This window comes from Bombina bombina, chromosome 9 (genome assembly GCF_027579735.1).
Source record: "Bombina bombina isolate aBomBom1 chromosome 9, aBomBom1.pri, whole genome shotgun sequence".
Classification (NCBI taxonomy): Eukaryota; Metazoa; Chordata; class Amphibia; order Anura; family Bombinatoridae; genus Bombina; species Bombina bombina.
In genome coordinates this window covers 180681105-180696186 of record NC_069507.1, presented here as the reverse complement: position 1 = coordinate 180696186, position 15082 = coordinate 180681105, and the positions used below count along the sequence as shown (strand labels likewise).

At 40.5% G+C, this 15082-nt stretch overlaps 1 protein-coding gene across 4 annotated transcripts in view; it reads left to right on the top strand.

The window, feature by feature from the left end:
• The window catches only part of MKI67 (marker of proliferation Ki-67), a 98753-nt gene that overhangs the window by 23773 nt on the left and 59898 nt on the right, over positions 1–15082 (top strand). For all 4 annotated transcript variants that reach the window (XM_053692510.1, XM_053692509.1, XM_053692508.1 and 1 more), the window contains exons 8-12: positions 6569–6807; positions 6928–9646; positions 10405–10710; positions 11556–11693; positions 13595–14394. In XM_053692510.1, the coding sequence (XP_053548485.1) occupies positions 6569–6807; positions 6928–9646; positions 10405–10710; positions 11556–11693; positions 13595–14394 (4202 nt within the window). The remainder of the gene's footprint in view (positions 1–6568; positions 6808–6927; positions 9647–10404; positions 10711–11555; positions 11694–13594; positions 14395–15082) is intronic.

Below are 15082 nucleotides of genomic sequence, written 5' to 3'. Positions count from 1 at the left end.
TCCTGGGAGGAGTCAGATCTCCCCATAATCATGCTAGCGCTGAGAGCGATCTTCAATGCTCTACTGGCCTGGCCTCGGTTAGCTTTAGTCCGGTTTATCAGGTTCCAGTCTGACAACATTACATTGGTGGCTTACATCAACCACCAGGAAGGAACTCTGAGTTCCTTGGCCATGACAGAGGTGGCTCGAATTATTCAATGGGCAGAGAACCATGACTGCCGTTTATCTTCGATCCACATACCAGAGTGAACAAATTGGGAAGCGGATTTTCTGAGCAGACAGACTTTTCACCCAGGCAGTGGAAACTACACCCGGAGGTGTTTTCCAGCTTGACCCTTTAATGGGGGCGGCCGGAGCTGGATCTCATGGCATCTCGGCAGAATGTCAAGCGCCCGAGGTCAAGGGATCCACAGGCCTTTCTGATGGATGCTCTGGTGTTCCCTTGGAATTTCAGTCTAGCATACCAGTTTCCTCTGTTCGCTCTCCTTCCAAGAGTCATTGCTCGAATCAAGCAGTAGAGAGGGCATCTGTAATTCTCATAGCCCCGGCGTGGCCTTACAGGATTTGGTATGCAGACCTAGTGGAAATGTCGTCCTTTCCACCTTGGAGACTTCCTCTGAGAAAGGACCTTCTACTTCAGGGTCCCTTCCTTTATCCAAATCTTGTTTCTCTGAAGCTGACTGCTTGGAGATTGAACGCTTAGTTTTATCCAAGCATGGATTTTCAGAGTCTGTCATTGAGACCTTGATTCAGGCTCGTAAGCCTGTGACTCGCAGGATTTATCTTAAGATCTGGCATAAATACTTGTATTGGTGTGAATCCAAAGGATACTCTTGGAGTAGAGTAAGGATTCTTAGGATTTTGTCCTTTCTCCAGGATGGTCTGGATAAGGGTTTGTCTGCAAGTACTCTAAAGGGTCAGATTTCGGCATTGTCTATTTGTTACATAAGCGCTTGGCGGATGTGCCAAACGTGCAATAGTTTTGTCAGGCCTTGGTTAGAATTTGGCTTGTGTTTAAACCTGTTACTCCTCCATGGAGTCTTAACATTGTTCTTAAGGATTTACAACAGGCTCCGTTTGAGCCTATGAATTCTTTAGATATAAGATGTTATCTTGGAAAGTTTTTTTTTTTTTTTTTTTTCCCCCTCTGCTCTGGGAGTTTCTGAACTCTCTGCTTTAGTGTGGTTCCCCTTATCTTTCACTCTAAGGTGGTTCTGCGTACTAAGTGGTTTCCTGCCCAAAGAATATTAATCGGGAAATTGTACCTTCATTGTGTCCTAATCCTTCTTACAAAGAATGCTTGTTGCATAATCTGAATGCTGTGCGTTCACTAACATTTTATTTGCAGGCAACTAAGGACTTTTGTCAGTATTTTGAATTGTTTGCTTTTCTGGGAAACGCAAGGGTCAAAAAGCTACGGCTACTTCACTCAACTTTTGGCTGAAGAGCGTTATTCGCTTAGCATATGAGACTGCTGGACAGCAATCTCCTGAGAAAATCACAGTTCATTCCACAAGGGCTGTTTATTCTTCCTGGGCCTTCAAATATGAAGCTTCTGTGGAACAGATTTGCTAGACTGCAGCTTGGTCATCTTTGCACACTTTTTCCAAATTCTATAAATTCAATCCTTTTACTGAGGCTTCTTTTGGGAGAAATGTTCAAGCAGTGGTGCCTTCTGTTTAGCTTCCTGTTTTGTCCCTCCTTTATCTGTGTCCTCTGGCTTGGGTATTGGTTCCTACCAGTAATTGATGATGATCCATGGACTTACCGTGTCATTAGAATGAAAACAAAATTTATGCTTACCTGATTTATTTCTTGACACGGTGAGTCCACGGCCCGCCCTGTATTCAGACAGTTTCTTTTTATATAAACCTCTGCACCTTGTGTTGCTTCCTTTTTCTCCTTTCTCTTTGGTCGAATGACTGGGGGATTTGTGGGTAGGGGAGTGATATTTAACAGCTTTGCTGTGGTGCTCTTTGCTGCCTCCTGCTGGCCAGGAGTGATATTCCCAACAGTAATTGATGATGATCCGTGGACTCACTGTGTCAAAGAGAAATACATTGATCAGGTAAGCATAAATTAAGTTTTTAAATTGTAAAGTATTGGGCTTTTATATACAAATAGGTGTCAGGTAAGGAAGCTTTTTTTTTTTTATGAATTGTCAACCCCTCCAGCTGTCTTGTATATAAGAGCAATTTATCATACATTTTATAAGCTGCTGTCACTTTAAAGTGAATGTAAACTTTCATGAATTAGTTAGTGCCCGTTTTTTAAAAATACTATTAAAAACAGGGGCACTATCATTCATGAAAGTTTACATTGCAGCGTATTTTTTACAAATACCTTTCTCTTCAGCAAATCCGGATCGGCAAGCCACCGCCTGATTTTCATGCTTTCCTTCACTTCAAGAACGAAACCGGGTTCCTCCAATCACGGCGTGACCTCACGAGATGGGCGCTCTGTGGGGGGAAGCCATGATTGGAGGAAGCCAGTTTAGTCATTGATGACTTAAAGGGACAGTCTAGTCAAAATTAAACTTTGATTCAGATAGGGCATGACATTGTAAACCACTTTCCAATTGACTTTTCATTAAATTTCCTTTGTTCCTTTGGTATTTTTCAAAAGCTAAACCTAGGTAGGCTCAAACTGATTTCTAAACCGTTGAAAACCACCTCTTAGCCAAAGCATTTTGAAAGTTTTTTTCAGTTAGACAGTACTAGTTCATGTGTCATATAGATGACATTGTGCTCACTCCCGTGGAGTTATTTAACTGAGTGCTAAGCACTTTCCCACCTGGGTGCTAATATTTTCTGGGGGGTTTTTATTTGTAATTTACAGACCCCAAGACTTAAACTGTTGGAAAGGTTAAGCTATTACCTTTCCAACAGTGGGTCTTGGGGGTCTGTAGCTGCTTAGATGCATGAGATACAGGCTTCTAAGCAGCATGCCCCCTCCTCCTATACTTAACATTAAGTATAAATAAAGTTACACGCATCGCGGGAAGCCCCGGCGATGCTTGTCACTCTACAGGCACGATCGACGGGGTAGTAGCAGTTAGGAGCCCCCAGATCTCCCTTAAGGTTGGAGAGTGCTTATGACGGCTCTGAGCCGTCATTAGCACCAGAGTGAGAAACTGACAGCTCAGAGCCGTCATTAGCACTCAAAGGGTTAAGAGTCTGCACTGATTGGAAAAACTGCATGTCTGTTAAAAGCACTAAGATAAGGGGGAGTTTGCAGAGGCTTAGATACAAGGTAATCACAGAGGTAAAATACGTTTTTTTTTGTTTTGTTTTGTTTTTTTTAAATATTTTTGAGGGTCTATAAAATACAAAATTCAGGTATACACTGACATTCAATTGACAAAGACACTAACAGTAAACTTAATGCTCAAACATGTTACAGCCACAAATATGCGAGTAATTATATAAAATTAAACCTTTTACATTTTAGTGTTAGTCCTCATTTTTAAGCGCAAATAGTATGGAACATGGTGAATGTCAAGGTATTCCTTGGATTCAAAACCTCATTTTAACAGAAATTGCATTTTTCTGTGAAATGCGCTGTTTACAGGTAGATAACATATAAAGAGTTAAAGAATGCTCAATTTTAACCCAAAGTATTGAAAGAAAAAATTAAACAATAAACCATGGTTCAAATTATCCAAAAGCTATAAATGCATGTACAAACGTATAAGAACCACTGAAACTAGGGTATTTGACTTAAAGATCTTTAAACTTGATTGAACGATAGTGCTGATCGGGCATGCTAAGCTGGATAGGGGAGGGCGATATAATCAGCACAATGGTAGATTTTAAGAATTGCTATAGGGGTTGCGGTATAGACCAGACAAACCGCGTAGGTAACCTTTCTAGTCTAGAAAGTATATTATCCGTGGGGGGGGGGGGAGGTGGTAGTTTGAGTGCAATAAGTAACATGTATTGCACCAAAAATTGAAATGGGTCATTATGAGGAATTTACTGGAAGATACTAGGGTCATCTAGACTTCTTATCAGGTCTTTTGAGCCCTCTGGTGCATTTAAGATATACCATCATTAGCTACAATTATGAAGGGTGGAGATGTCATAATAACCTGAAAACTATTACCTTGTGGTTTTACTTCCTCTGCTCCCACAATAGGGAGAGGGGGCAAGATTATACCGCACACTGTTCATGATTAAAAAGGGGTGCAGGTCCACACCGCCTCAGCCGCTGGCGATGAGGCCCACAACTCCCTCAAGGTATGTTGCTATGTGGTATAAGGAAATAGAAATGTAAAAGAGTATAATACTCGACTCTAGGGGATCTCATAGTAGTTAGATATGTATAGTACTGCGGCTAAATAGTTGCAGATGGAATACCAATATCATCTCACATAACTTATCATATTATGTCAGGATGCGAATACATAAAGGGTCAGAAGTCTCATCTCCACAAAAACAAATATATCCTATCCTTTTATCAAAAACATGATGCATAATTATGATGATCCTAATAGGCTCCCAAGCTCAGAACAGGTCGAGTGTGATGCGGCAAACAATATGCAGTATAAATACCTGGGATTTAATTCGTCAACATTAAACAGATGTCCCCATAATTTATCAGTTGGATTAATAACGGAATGCATTTCAATTCAAAGTGTCAGGCTCTAAAATGATAAATGTGAGATGAGAACAATAGTAATCCCTAAATGATCACAAGGAAAATTACAGAGCCTATTACTGGATAATGTTAGGAAACCAGACATAGAATCTCAAATTGTGCACTTTGTATACATATTGTTAAGGATGTAGTTTGAAAGATAAACATTGAAAACTATAAGGGAATACCGTGTAAGACTGTACACCATGACAATCCATATAGTGTCTTACTCTAAGTTTCATCCAATGTCAGATTTGTGGTAGAGAGTCTAAAAGGTCACCAAACTCAATATGTATATGCAGGATTGTCAGCTACATCCACTAGTAAAGTTCAGTGCCGTCATAAACTGAACCACCCTGCCACGTGGACACGGGCCCTATGTCCCATGGCCGGGTAAAATATAACTTCAGGCATATAAGCATATGTAATATTTGGAGAGACTTTTATCTTGATGTGCCTTAACATAAAAAATAGGCTCCAACTGCTATAGCTGGCAGATGACATACATCAATATAAGTTAGTCAGGCATACATCAGGTTAATGACCATCACAAAGATCCACATATATATTGCAGCATAAAGGCTTAATTTTGACCAATAAAGAGTCCACCACAAACATACAGAATAAACACATAAATGCAGCTACGGCCGCAACAACGGCAGAGCAATGTACAGTAGGTTTACCCCACACCGGTGGCCAGAATTGTTTTTAGAGTCACCTCTCCTGAGCTCAGCGCGGACTTCAGCTTTATAGTATGATGCGCAGTGTGTGGAGGTATCAAGATCAGCGTGAGACCTCCTCTGTATGGCCATGTCTCAATCGAGAATTGACACTGTGATCTCAGGGTGAAACAGACTGCTGGCCTGAGACATTGTAAAAAACAGAGCAGGTGCCTTCACGGAAGGAGAAAGTAGCGCTGTTTGTGATCTCTGCCGCCCTTCGCCTGCAACTGTAGTAGCCAAGGCGCCTTTTTGTAGATACCCCCGCGCTCGCATCTTAGCTTCTAGAAGTGAGGCTGCCCAGACTGGGACCTTCTGTGAGGTAGGACTTTTACAAATGCGGGGCTCTGGAGTAGGAGAGCTCATAGATAGTGCCGCGCTGCCTTCTCTCAGTGCTTCTGTACCTTCTGAGCCATAGCGCGTTGAGCAGTGTTTTGCTTTTGTCATGCAAGATGGCGGCTGTTGCGGCTCAGCTGCAATGTCTGAGCGCCTCTTGTGTTCGGCCAAAATTTCTGGGGTGGTGACATAGGTATTGTGGGGCTTGAAAGCCTCCGCAATTGTGTTTAGAAGCGCTTCGTGGTGGAGCTCCAGAAGCCCATTATCTGGTTGAGAATGATCGCATATTGCTGTGTCAGAGATAGTTAGAAACAGGGTCTTCAAAAGTATTCGATGCTGCAAAGATGCCTACAATGCTGCTTAAAGAGTCTCCATGAATCTTCATAGTGGGGTAACAAAAAATGAATAAAGTTTGCAATTAATCCCTTAAAATTGTGAGATTTCAGGAGCTCTGGAAATGTGCGTCTTGTCTCAGTGAAAGCTGGCTCCGCCCCCCCGTAAAATGTTTTAATATAACTTGGTTATGCATAACTGGGGAATGGGTAACAAAGATTATCTTTTTAAACAATAAAAATTCTGTGGTAGACTGTCCCTTTAAGTATAGAGGAGCTGCGGGCGGGGGACCGCCAAACCGACTTTGCTGAAGAGAAAGTAAAGTATTTGTAAAAATATGCTGCAATGTAAACTTTCATGAATGAAAGTGCCCCAGTTTTTAATAGTATTTTTAAAAACCGGGCACTAGTTCATGAAAGTTTACATTCACTTTAAGGTGGAAACCATTTTACAGTACACTGTCCATTTAAATTACAGGAAAAGATGTAAAGTATATTAACTATGCATTCAATGCTTTTATTACTTTTTGTTTTGTCTTTTAGAAAAAAGATCACCCAAAAAACGTAAAAGTGGGGAACTTGAGGCCGTTCCAGAGCCTCCTCTTAAAAGAAAGCGAGTCTCCTTTGGTGGTCATCTTAGCCCTGAACTATTTGATAAGAGGCTTCCTCCCAATTCCCCTCTAAAGAAAGGCGCAACACCTGCTCGCTTAAGCTTATCTTTTATTGGTTCTCCTCTTGCAGTTAAACGTAAAAGTTTTGGTCTAAAGCAATCTGTTATAAAGGTAATACTACTTTCAATATTGATGCTATTTAGAGGATTCCCTCTAGTGAATAATTTTGTATTGTAAATCGTAATACATTTCTATGGCAGTTTAAACATGTAATGTCCTTTTTTATAATAGGAAACAAATGAACAAACTGATCTGTCTGGAAGCAATTTGAGAAAGGATGTTGCAACACCAAGTAAGCGATCTCCAGCTAAGAGGTCACCAGCAAAAGGGTCTCCTAAAACTACTCCATCCACTGCTTTTTTGACACCAAACAAAATGCCTGTTTCTACCTCAAGCAAGAAGTCTCCTAAGACACCTGTCAAACAATCACCAGTTAAGACGGCTGTAACTTCAGCCAAGAATTCTTCTGAGCTAGTGTCCCCAGCTAAAATGTCTCCTTCAGGCAAGAGCTCTCCAGCAAAGATCACTTTGACACCAGGCAGGAGGTCTCCTGCTACTACAGGAAAGAGATCTCCAGCTAAGAGTGAAACACCTGCCAGCTCTTCAGCCAATACTGTCACACCAGTCAAAATATCTCCTTCTGTAAAAGTCACACCAAACAAAAAGCCACCTGCTGCTACCCCAGTTAAAAGATCTCCAGCTAAGCATGCAACGCCTGGTAGGAAGTCAACTGGTGCTGTTGCTACTCCAGGCAAAAGATCCCCTGCTAAGGATGATGTAGCAGAAATATATTCATTAGCAACACCTGGTAGGTCCCCAGCCAACATAGTTACACCAGTGAAACCTGCTGTCACACAAAAAGAGAATGCTATTGCTACCCCAGGCAGAAGGTCTTCTGCAACTACTTCTCCAGCTAAGATTGCTTCACCCACAAGGTCTCCAGCTAAGCCTGTGACTTCCGGCAAGAGGTCTCCAGCTAAGCCTGACACACCTAGGGACAAATCTGCTGTTACACCTAGCAAGAGGTCTCCAGCTAAACTTGTGGCATCTAGCAAGAAATCTCCGGCTGCTACACCTGGAAAGAGATCTCCAGCTAAGCCTGTGACACCTGAGAAAAAATCCCCTGCTTTTAGACCTGGCAAGTCGTCTCCAGCTAAACTTGTTACACCTGTCAAGAGGTCTCCAGGTAAACTTGTGGCATCTGGCACAAAATCTCCATCTGTGGCATCTGGCACAAAATCTCCATCTGTGACACCTGGCAAGAGGTCGCCTGCTAAGCCTCTGACCCCTGAGAAAAAATCCCCTGCTGTTAGACCTAGCAAGAGGTCTCCAGCTAGACTTGTGACACCTGACAAGAGGTCTCCAGGTAAACTTGTGGCATCCGGCATGAAATCTCCATCTGTGACACCTCACAAGAGGTCACCTGCTAAGCCTGTGACACCTGGCAAGAGGTTGCCTGCTGCTACACCTAGCAAGAGGTCTCCAGGTAAACTTGTGGCATCTGGCACAAAATCTTCATCTGTGACACCTGGCAAGAGGTCGCCTGCTAAGCCTCTGACCCCTGAGAAAAATTCCCCTGCGGTTAGACCTGGCAAGAGGGCTTCAGCTAGACTTGTGACACCTGACAAGAGGTCTCCAGGTAAACTTGTAGCATCCAGCACAAAATCTCCACCTATGACACCTGGCAAGAGGTCGCCTGCTAAGCTTGTGACACCTGGCAAGAGGTCGCCTGCTAAGCATGTTACACCTGGCAAAAGGTCTCCAGCTAGACTTGTAACACCTGACAAGAGGTCTCCACGTAAGCTTGTGGCATCCGGCACAAAATCACAATCAGTGACACCTGGCAAGCGGTCGCCTGCTAAGCTTGTGGCATCCGGCACAAAATCTCCACCTGTGACACCTGGCAAAAGGTCTCCAGCTAGACTTGTGACACCTGACAAGAGGTCTCCACGTAAACTTGTGGCATCTGGCAAGAAATTTCAGTCTTCTACACCTGGCAAGAGTTCCCCAGCTAAACTTGTGACACCTGGCAAAAAAACTCCTGCTACACCTGACAAGAGGTCCCCAGCTAAACTTGTGACACCTGAAAAGAGGTCTCCAGGCAAATTTGTGACACCTGGCAAAAAAACTCCTGCTACACCTGGCAAGAGGTCCCCAGCTAAACTTGTGACACCTGGCAAAAAATCTCCTGCTACACCTGGCAGCAGGTCCCCAGCTAAACTTGTGACACCTGGCAAAAAATCTCCTGCTACACCTGGCAGCAGGTCCCCAGCTAAACTTGTGACACCTGGCAAAAAATCTCCTGCTACACCTGGCAGCAGGTCCCCAGCTAAACTTGTGACACCTGGCAAAAGATCTCCTGCTACACCTGGCAACAGGTCCCCAGCTAAACTTGTGACACCTGGCAAAAGATCTCCTGCTACACCTGGCAAGAGGTCCCCAGCTAAACTTGTGACACCTGAAAAGAGGTCTCCAGGCAAACTTGTGACACCCAGCAAAAAATCCCCTATTGAAAAAACAAACAAGAGGTCTTCAGGTAAACTTGTAACACCAGGCAAACAGTCTACTGCTGAAACCCTAACACTGAGCAAAAAATCTCCCATTACTCTAGCTAAAATTGTCACACCGGATAAGTCTGCATCTACTACACCGGGCAGGAAGACTCCCGGTAACATCTCACCAGCTAAGCAAGCTCCTGCTTTGACACCAGGTAGAAGATCCTTGGCCAAGAAGTCTGCTGTCACTCCAGCTAACAAATCTTCTGCCACAACCCCATATACCAAAGGACGTTTTTCAATTTCTCATGTTAGTACTCCACCTGTGATACAGACCCCAAAACGGTCCCGCAAATCGCTGTCGTTGAAAACACCACTTAGAAGCAGGAAAATTGATCAGCTTGAAATGATTCGCTCTAGACGTAAAAGTGGTGCCACTGAAGCTAACTTATTAGGTAAGTAAATTGAATATTTTTAGATAAATACATCACATTTTGGTATAAGAAAAACTATTCTTTGGTTAGCTCAGTATTTAAAGCTGTAATATAAAGTCTTATTTTTGAAAGCATCTACTGAATCTGTTAAAACCTCTCATTGGGCAGATAATTCAATATCCTTATTGGTAGTGTATAAACTCCCTTACGTTGCTACTGGTAATTAACTTTTCCTCAATACTTAATGTATGACATCTTGTTCTTTGTACATTCCTGTTGATGATTAGGTTAGCTGATAATTGCTTAATTGAACCCTGTATATATTTGTATAATGTAGTACCCTCTCGTACATGCTTTTTCTCCAGTGTAAATAACTGCAACCCACTTTCGTAATACAAATCGTCCATTTCCCATACCAATTTTGTCACCCTTCTGTGCAATTTTTTTGTTCTGTTTCTTAATACTGGTGACCAAAATGTTCAATGCATTTTCAAAGTTGGGTCTTTTTATTGTACAAGAGTATGTTTCATGCATATTGCTGCAAAAATGCATAACTTTGGTGTGCATTTTGATAAATAATTATGTATTTATGTCCAGCTTTCAAGGTGGCTGTTGTGGATACACACTATTAATTGGCATTTCTTGTGTTGCTAGTCTGAATAAGCTACTTTTTCTGGGATGGAGTTTGGAAAATAGAATTTTATAGCACAGCTGCATTGCCCATTATGTATATTTTGTCCTAGTAAAAACAAAGGTAATTCCTTGATTTTTTTTTTAAGTTGCAAAGTCATGGGCAGATATTGTAAAATTTGGAGCAGCAAAAGCCCAAAAGAAATCAGAGAAGAAAAGTGAGAAGAGACAAGGTCGCAACGCCAAAGTTGTCAAGAAGACTAAAAAGGCAAAGGTTGTACAAACTCCAGTACGGAAAGTAAAGGGTGTGACAAGTACAGGCCATGCTGATTCTCCTGCAACAATTGTTATTGGAAGGGCTCATACAACAAAAGTGAATGTTTCAGGACATATCCCTAAAGTTGTGAGAAATCATGCAGTGAAAGTTAGCATCAATCAAGATGAAAGCTTTACAGGTAAACAAAGGTTCTTTTGAAAACCATATTATACAAACCTTTAAAGATTCCCCCCCCCCCCCCCCACACCCCACCCCCTCCATGATTCAGAGTATACAATTTTAGACAACTTCCAGTTTATTAAATTTTTCATTCTTTTGGCATCCTAATGCACTACAAGGGCCCAAGTTGTGGACGCATTGGGTGAGCCATTTACAAGTGGCTTATGTTCAGCCGCCAATCAGCAGCTGGCTCTCAGTAGTGGATTGTTGCTACTGAGCCTACCTAGGTAAAAATAAATTAAGTTGTTTAAAATTAACATGCCGTGTTTTGGAGTAATTTTGACTTAACTGTCCCTCTAATACAGTGATTTTTAACCTTTTTTTTTGCCGTGGCACACTTTTTTACATTAAAAAATCCTGTGGCACACCACCATCCCAAAATTTAAAAAAAACACACATTGTAGCCTAATACAGCATATATATATATATATATATATATATATATATATATATATATATATATATATATATATATATATATATATATATATATATATATACACATACACACAAACTGTATGTATTGTGCTGTTATGCCATGCCTCCTACAAACTACCTCTGCACTGGGCGTAAAAAACAAGCAAAGTTTAAAAAATGTCACACTGTTGTCAGTCTGCCGTGGCACACCTGAGGATCTCTCACGGCACACTAGTGTGCCATGGCACACTGGTTGAAAAACACTGCTCTAATATACCGTTTGTACCATTCTCTAAGTTTTAACTTCAAAACAAAACGTTTTAATGACTTTTTTGATATACTAACCATTGCTGTTCATGCTTGTAATAATCATTGTTTTCATGCAAGGAATGACTGAGCTCTTCAGTACACCATTAAGTGGCATCAGTACACCATTAAGTGGCAAACAAAGGAAAAGTAATCGTTTGAATGGACACGGTTTGGGCACCCCAGATTTGTCTGTCATGAAAACACCAGAAGAATCAGGTTAGTAAATTTAAGAGAAAATAACCAAACATAAGCTCCGCATTAAGTCAAGCTGAACTTCACTCTGCATAATTTTGTGCTTTTTAAATTTCATTGACACTTTCTTTAACCACAAGATCTGTATTTTTGTAAGTTGTTAAAGAATGAATCTTAAAGAGAAATCCATTTAAATCTAATAAACCTAGAGTTTTATAGTATCTTTAACAAGATTCAAGCACGTATATTGGCACACCATGCAAAGGTATTTGGCACATTTCCCTTGTTGGAGGTATACATTCTGCAGGAGGTAACATATTGTGTTGCTGCACTGTTTATATTTCTCCCTTCACACTCTACATGTTTCGAATAGCTGTCCAGGAAAACATGGTGCAGGTGACAACCCTGTGTGCACACCATGGTGTCCAGACACTGAGTAAATGTTGCAATAAACATTACTTTTAAATGCTTACTTGACATGGAATGCCCATCCCTAACTACTCTTATTTTATTTTTCCCCTCAGTATAAAATTACAGATCTTTCTATTAAAAATATATGAAACCCAATTTTCTTTCTTTTCATGATTCAGAGCATGCAATTTTAAAGGGACAGTCAATACCAGAATTTTTCTCGTTTTAAGATAGATAATCCCTTAATTACTCATTCCCCAGTTTTGCATAACCAACAGTTATAATACAAGTTTTACCTAGAATTACCCTGTATCTAAGCCTCTGCAGACTGCCCCATATCAGTTCTTTTTAAGGACTTGCTTCTTAGCCAATCATTAATCACTCCTCTGTAAATTCACGTGCATGAGCTCAGTTATCTATATGAAACACATGAATACCCTCTAGTGGGGAAAAACTTAAATGCTGAGGCGGCCTTCAAGGTCTAAGACATTAACATAAGAACCTCCTAGGTTTAGATTTTAACTAAGAATACCAAGAGAACAAAGCAAAATTGGTGATAAAAGTAAGTTTAAAATTACATGTCCTATTTAAATCATGAGTTTGTTTGGGACTTGACTGTCCCTTTAAGCAACTTTCTAATTTACTCCGATTCTGCATTCTTTTGGTATCTTTATTTTAAAAGCCGTAATGTATGCTTATGAGCCGGCCCATTTTTAGTTCAGCTCCTGGGTAGCGTTTGATTGCCTAAATGTAGCCACTAATCAGCAAGCGCTACCTAGTCTTCTGAATCAAAAATGGGCCGTCTCCTAAGCTCACATTCCTGCCTTTTTAAATAAGATATCAGAACAAAGAAAAATGAATAGGAGTAAATTAGGTTGCTTAAAACTGCATGCTCTGTCTGAATCGTGAAAAAATAAAGGGTTTCATATCCCTTTAAGTGGTGCTGAGGGCCATACAAAAACTTGTGGAGAGACGGGTGTGGCCTTCAGATCGCAGTTTTAAGTGATCTAGACCAGTGCTACTTCCAGTCCTCATGAGCGCCAACAGGCTAGACTTTTTTTTTTTTTTTTTTTTAGCTAGAGCACAGGTGAAATAATCAGCTGGTGGGTGAGGGCAGGTTAGTAACCATGTTTACTGATCAGCTGATTTTAATCTGTGCTCAAGTACAGGTATCTTGAATCTTGTCTGATGGGGTCATCAGGACTGTAACTTAGAAGCACTGATCTAGAATGACAAATGGATGGGGATTTTTTTCACATGGTAACAATGTTAAAGCCTAGCATAAATGGTGGTCTAGATTTCTAGTCAAAGGAAGAAAATTACTAACTAATCAAAATGATCAGGGTTAAAGTATCATCACTTTTATAGTTAATTAGGACAAGATAAAAAAAAGTCAGGGATGGGGTACATATTTTAGACTAAACAGATTATCAAAATTGTCTAAAGTAAAAACTTTGTGCCTTTCTGTAAACACTTAACAGTGAAAACTGAAACTGACTTTCAATTGTTTGTAGGGGAAATGGTGATTTCACCATTAAATAACAGTCCTGTTACAGCGAAGACAAAACAATACAATCAGGATGCAGTGTCTCGTCTTCTGCAGACACACAAATCACCAGGATCACATGGAGAAAATGAGAATGTACTGGTGTCAAAGAGTAAAGAAAAGGCAAGAGAGGGCTCAGGAAATAGAGAAAAGGTTGATAAGTCGAAAACTAAGGAAAAGCGAAAAACCACAGACCTTACAGGAATCAAAAGAATGATGAGAACACCAAAACAAAAAGGAAAACCAGTTACTGATCCTGTGGCATTAAAAAAAATGTTAAGGACACCAAAACAAATTGAGTCTCTTCCTGTAATGTATACGCGTAGGTTCTCTAATGGAACAGATCTAGTTGGTATCAAGCGCATTATGAAGACTCCGAAGCAGAAGGGTAAACCAGTAGAAGATATGACTGGGGTCAAGCACATTATGAAGACTCCGAAGCAGAAGGGAGACCCTGTTGAAGATATGACTGGCATTAAGCGCATTATGAGAACACCTAAGCAGAAGGGGGAACCAGTGGAAGACATGACTGGTATTAAGCGTATTATGAGGACTCCAAAGCAAAGAGAACAACCAGTAGGAGATCTGGTTGGTATCAAGCGCCTTATGAGGACACCTAGAGAAAAAGGGCAACCAGTTGATGATCATATGGGTATAAGCCAGCTTATGAGCACGCCAACAGAAAATACACATCCAATTGAGGAAATATTTGGAATAAAGCAACTGATTAAAACTCCACCCAAGAAATCTATGGTTAAAGAGTCACTTGTAAGTTGAAATCTCTCTACATTTAACATAATTGCTTTGCTTAAGAGTTTACTGTGATCTCCTTAAAAGAAAAGATAAATCCCAAAATGTGTCATGATTCAGAGCATACAGTTTTAATCAATTTTCTGATTTAATTTTTTTTTTAATTCTCGGTTTTCTTTGAAAAGCATACCTAGGTAAGCTTAGATACATGCACGTTTGTGCAGCGCTATATGTTAGCAGTTTTGCAAGAAAGTTATACATATGCAAGAGCACTAGATAGCATTTTTCATTTGCACACTACCTAGTTATATCCAAGAAAGAATACGCAAATTTGATAATAGAAGTAAATTGGAAGGTGATCTGTCTGAATCAGGAAATAAATTGTGAGTTTCATGTCCCTTTTTAAAGTGTTTGCATTAATCTTCCTTTTTAAATTGCAAGAATAGTCTTGTTTCGTGAAATTTATTTGCATTATCTGTTTATACAAAAGTCTCTTTAGAGCCTAGTTAAAGGGACGTGGAACCCAAAAAAATGATTTCATGAATCAGAAAATAGTTTTAAAAAACTTTCTATTTTACTTCTATTTGCTTTTTATTAATAGCCTTTGTCGAAAAGTATACCTATGTAGGCTCAGGAGCAGCAATGTACTGCTGGGAGCTAGCTGCTTATTGGTAGCTGCATAGTGGTCTATTCTTATTGGCTCACC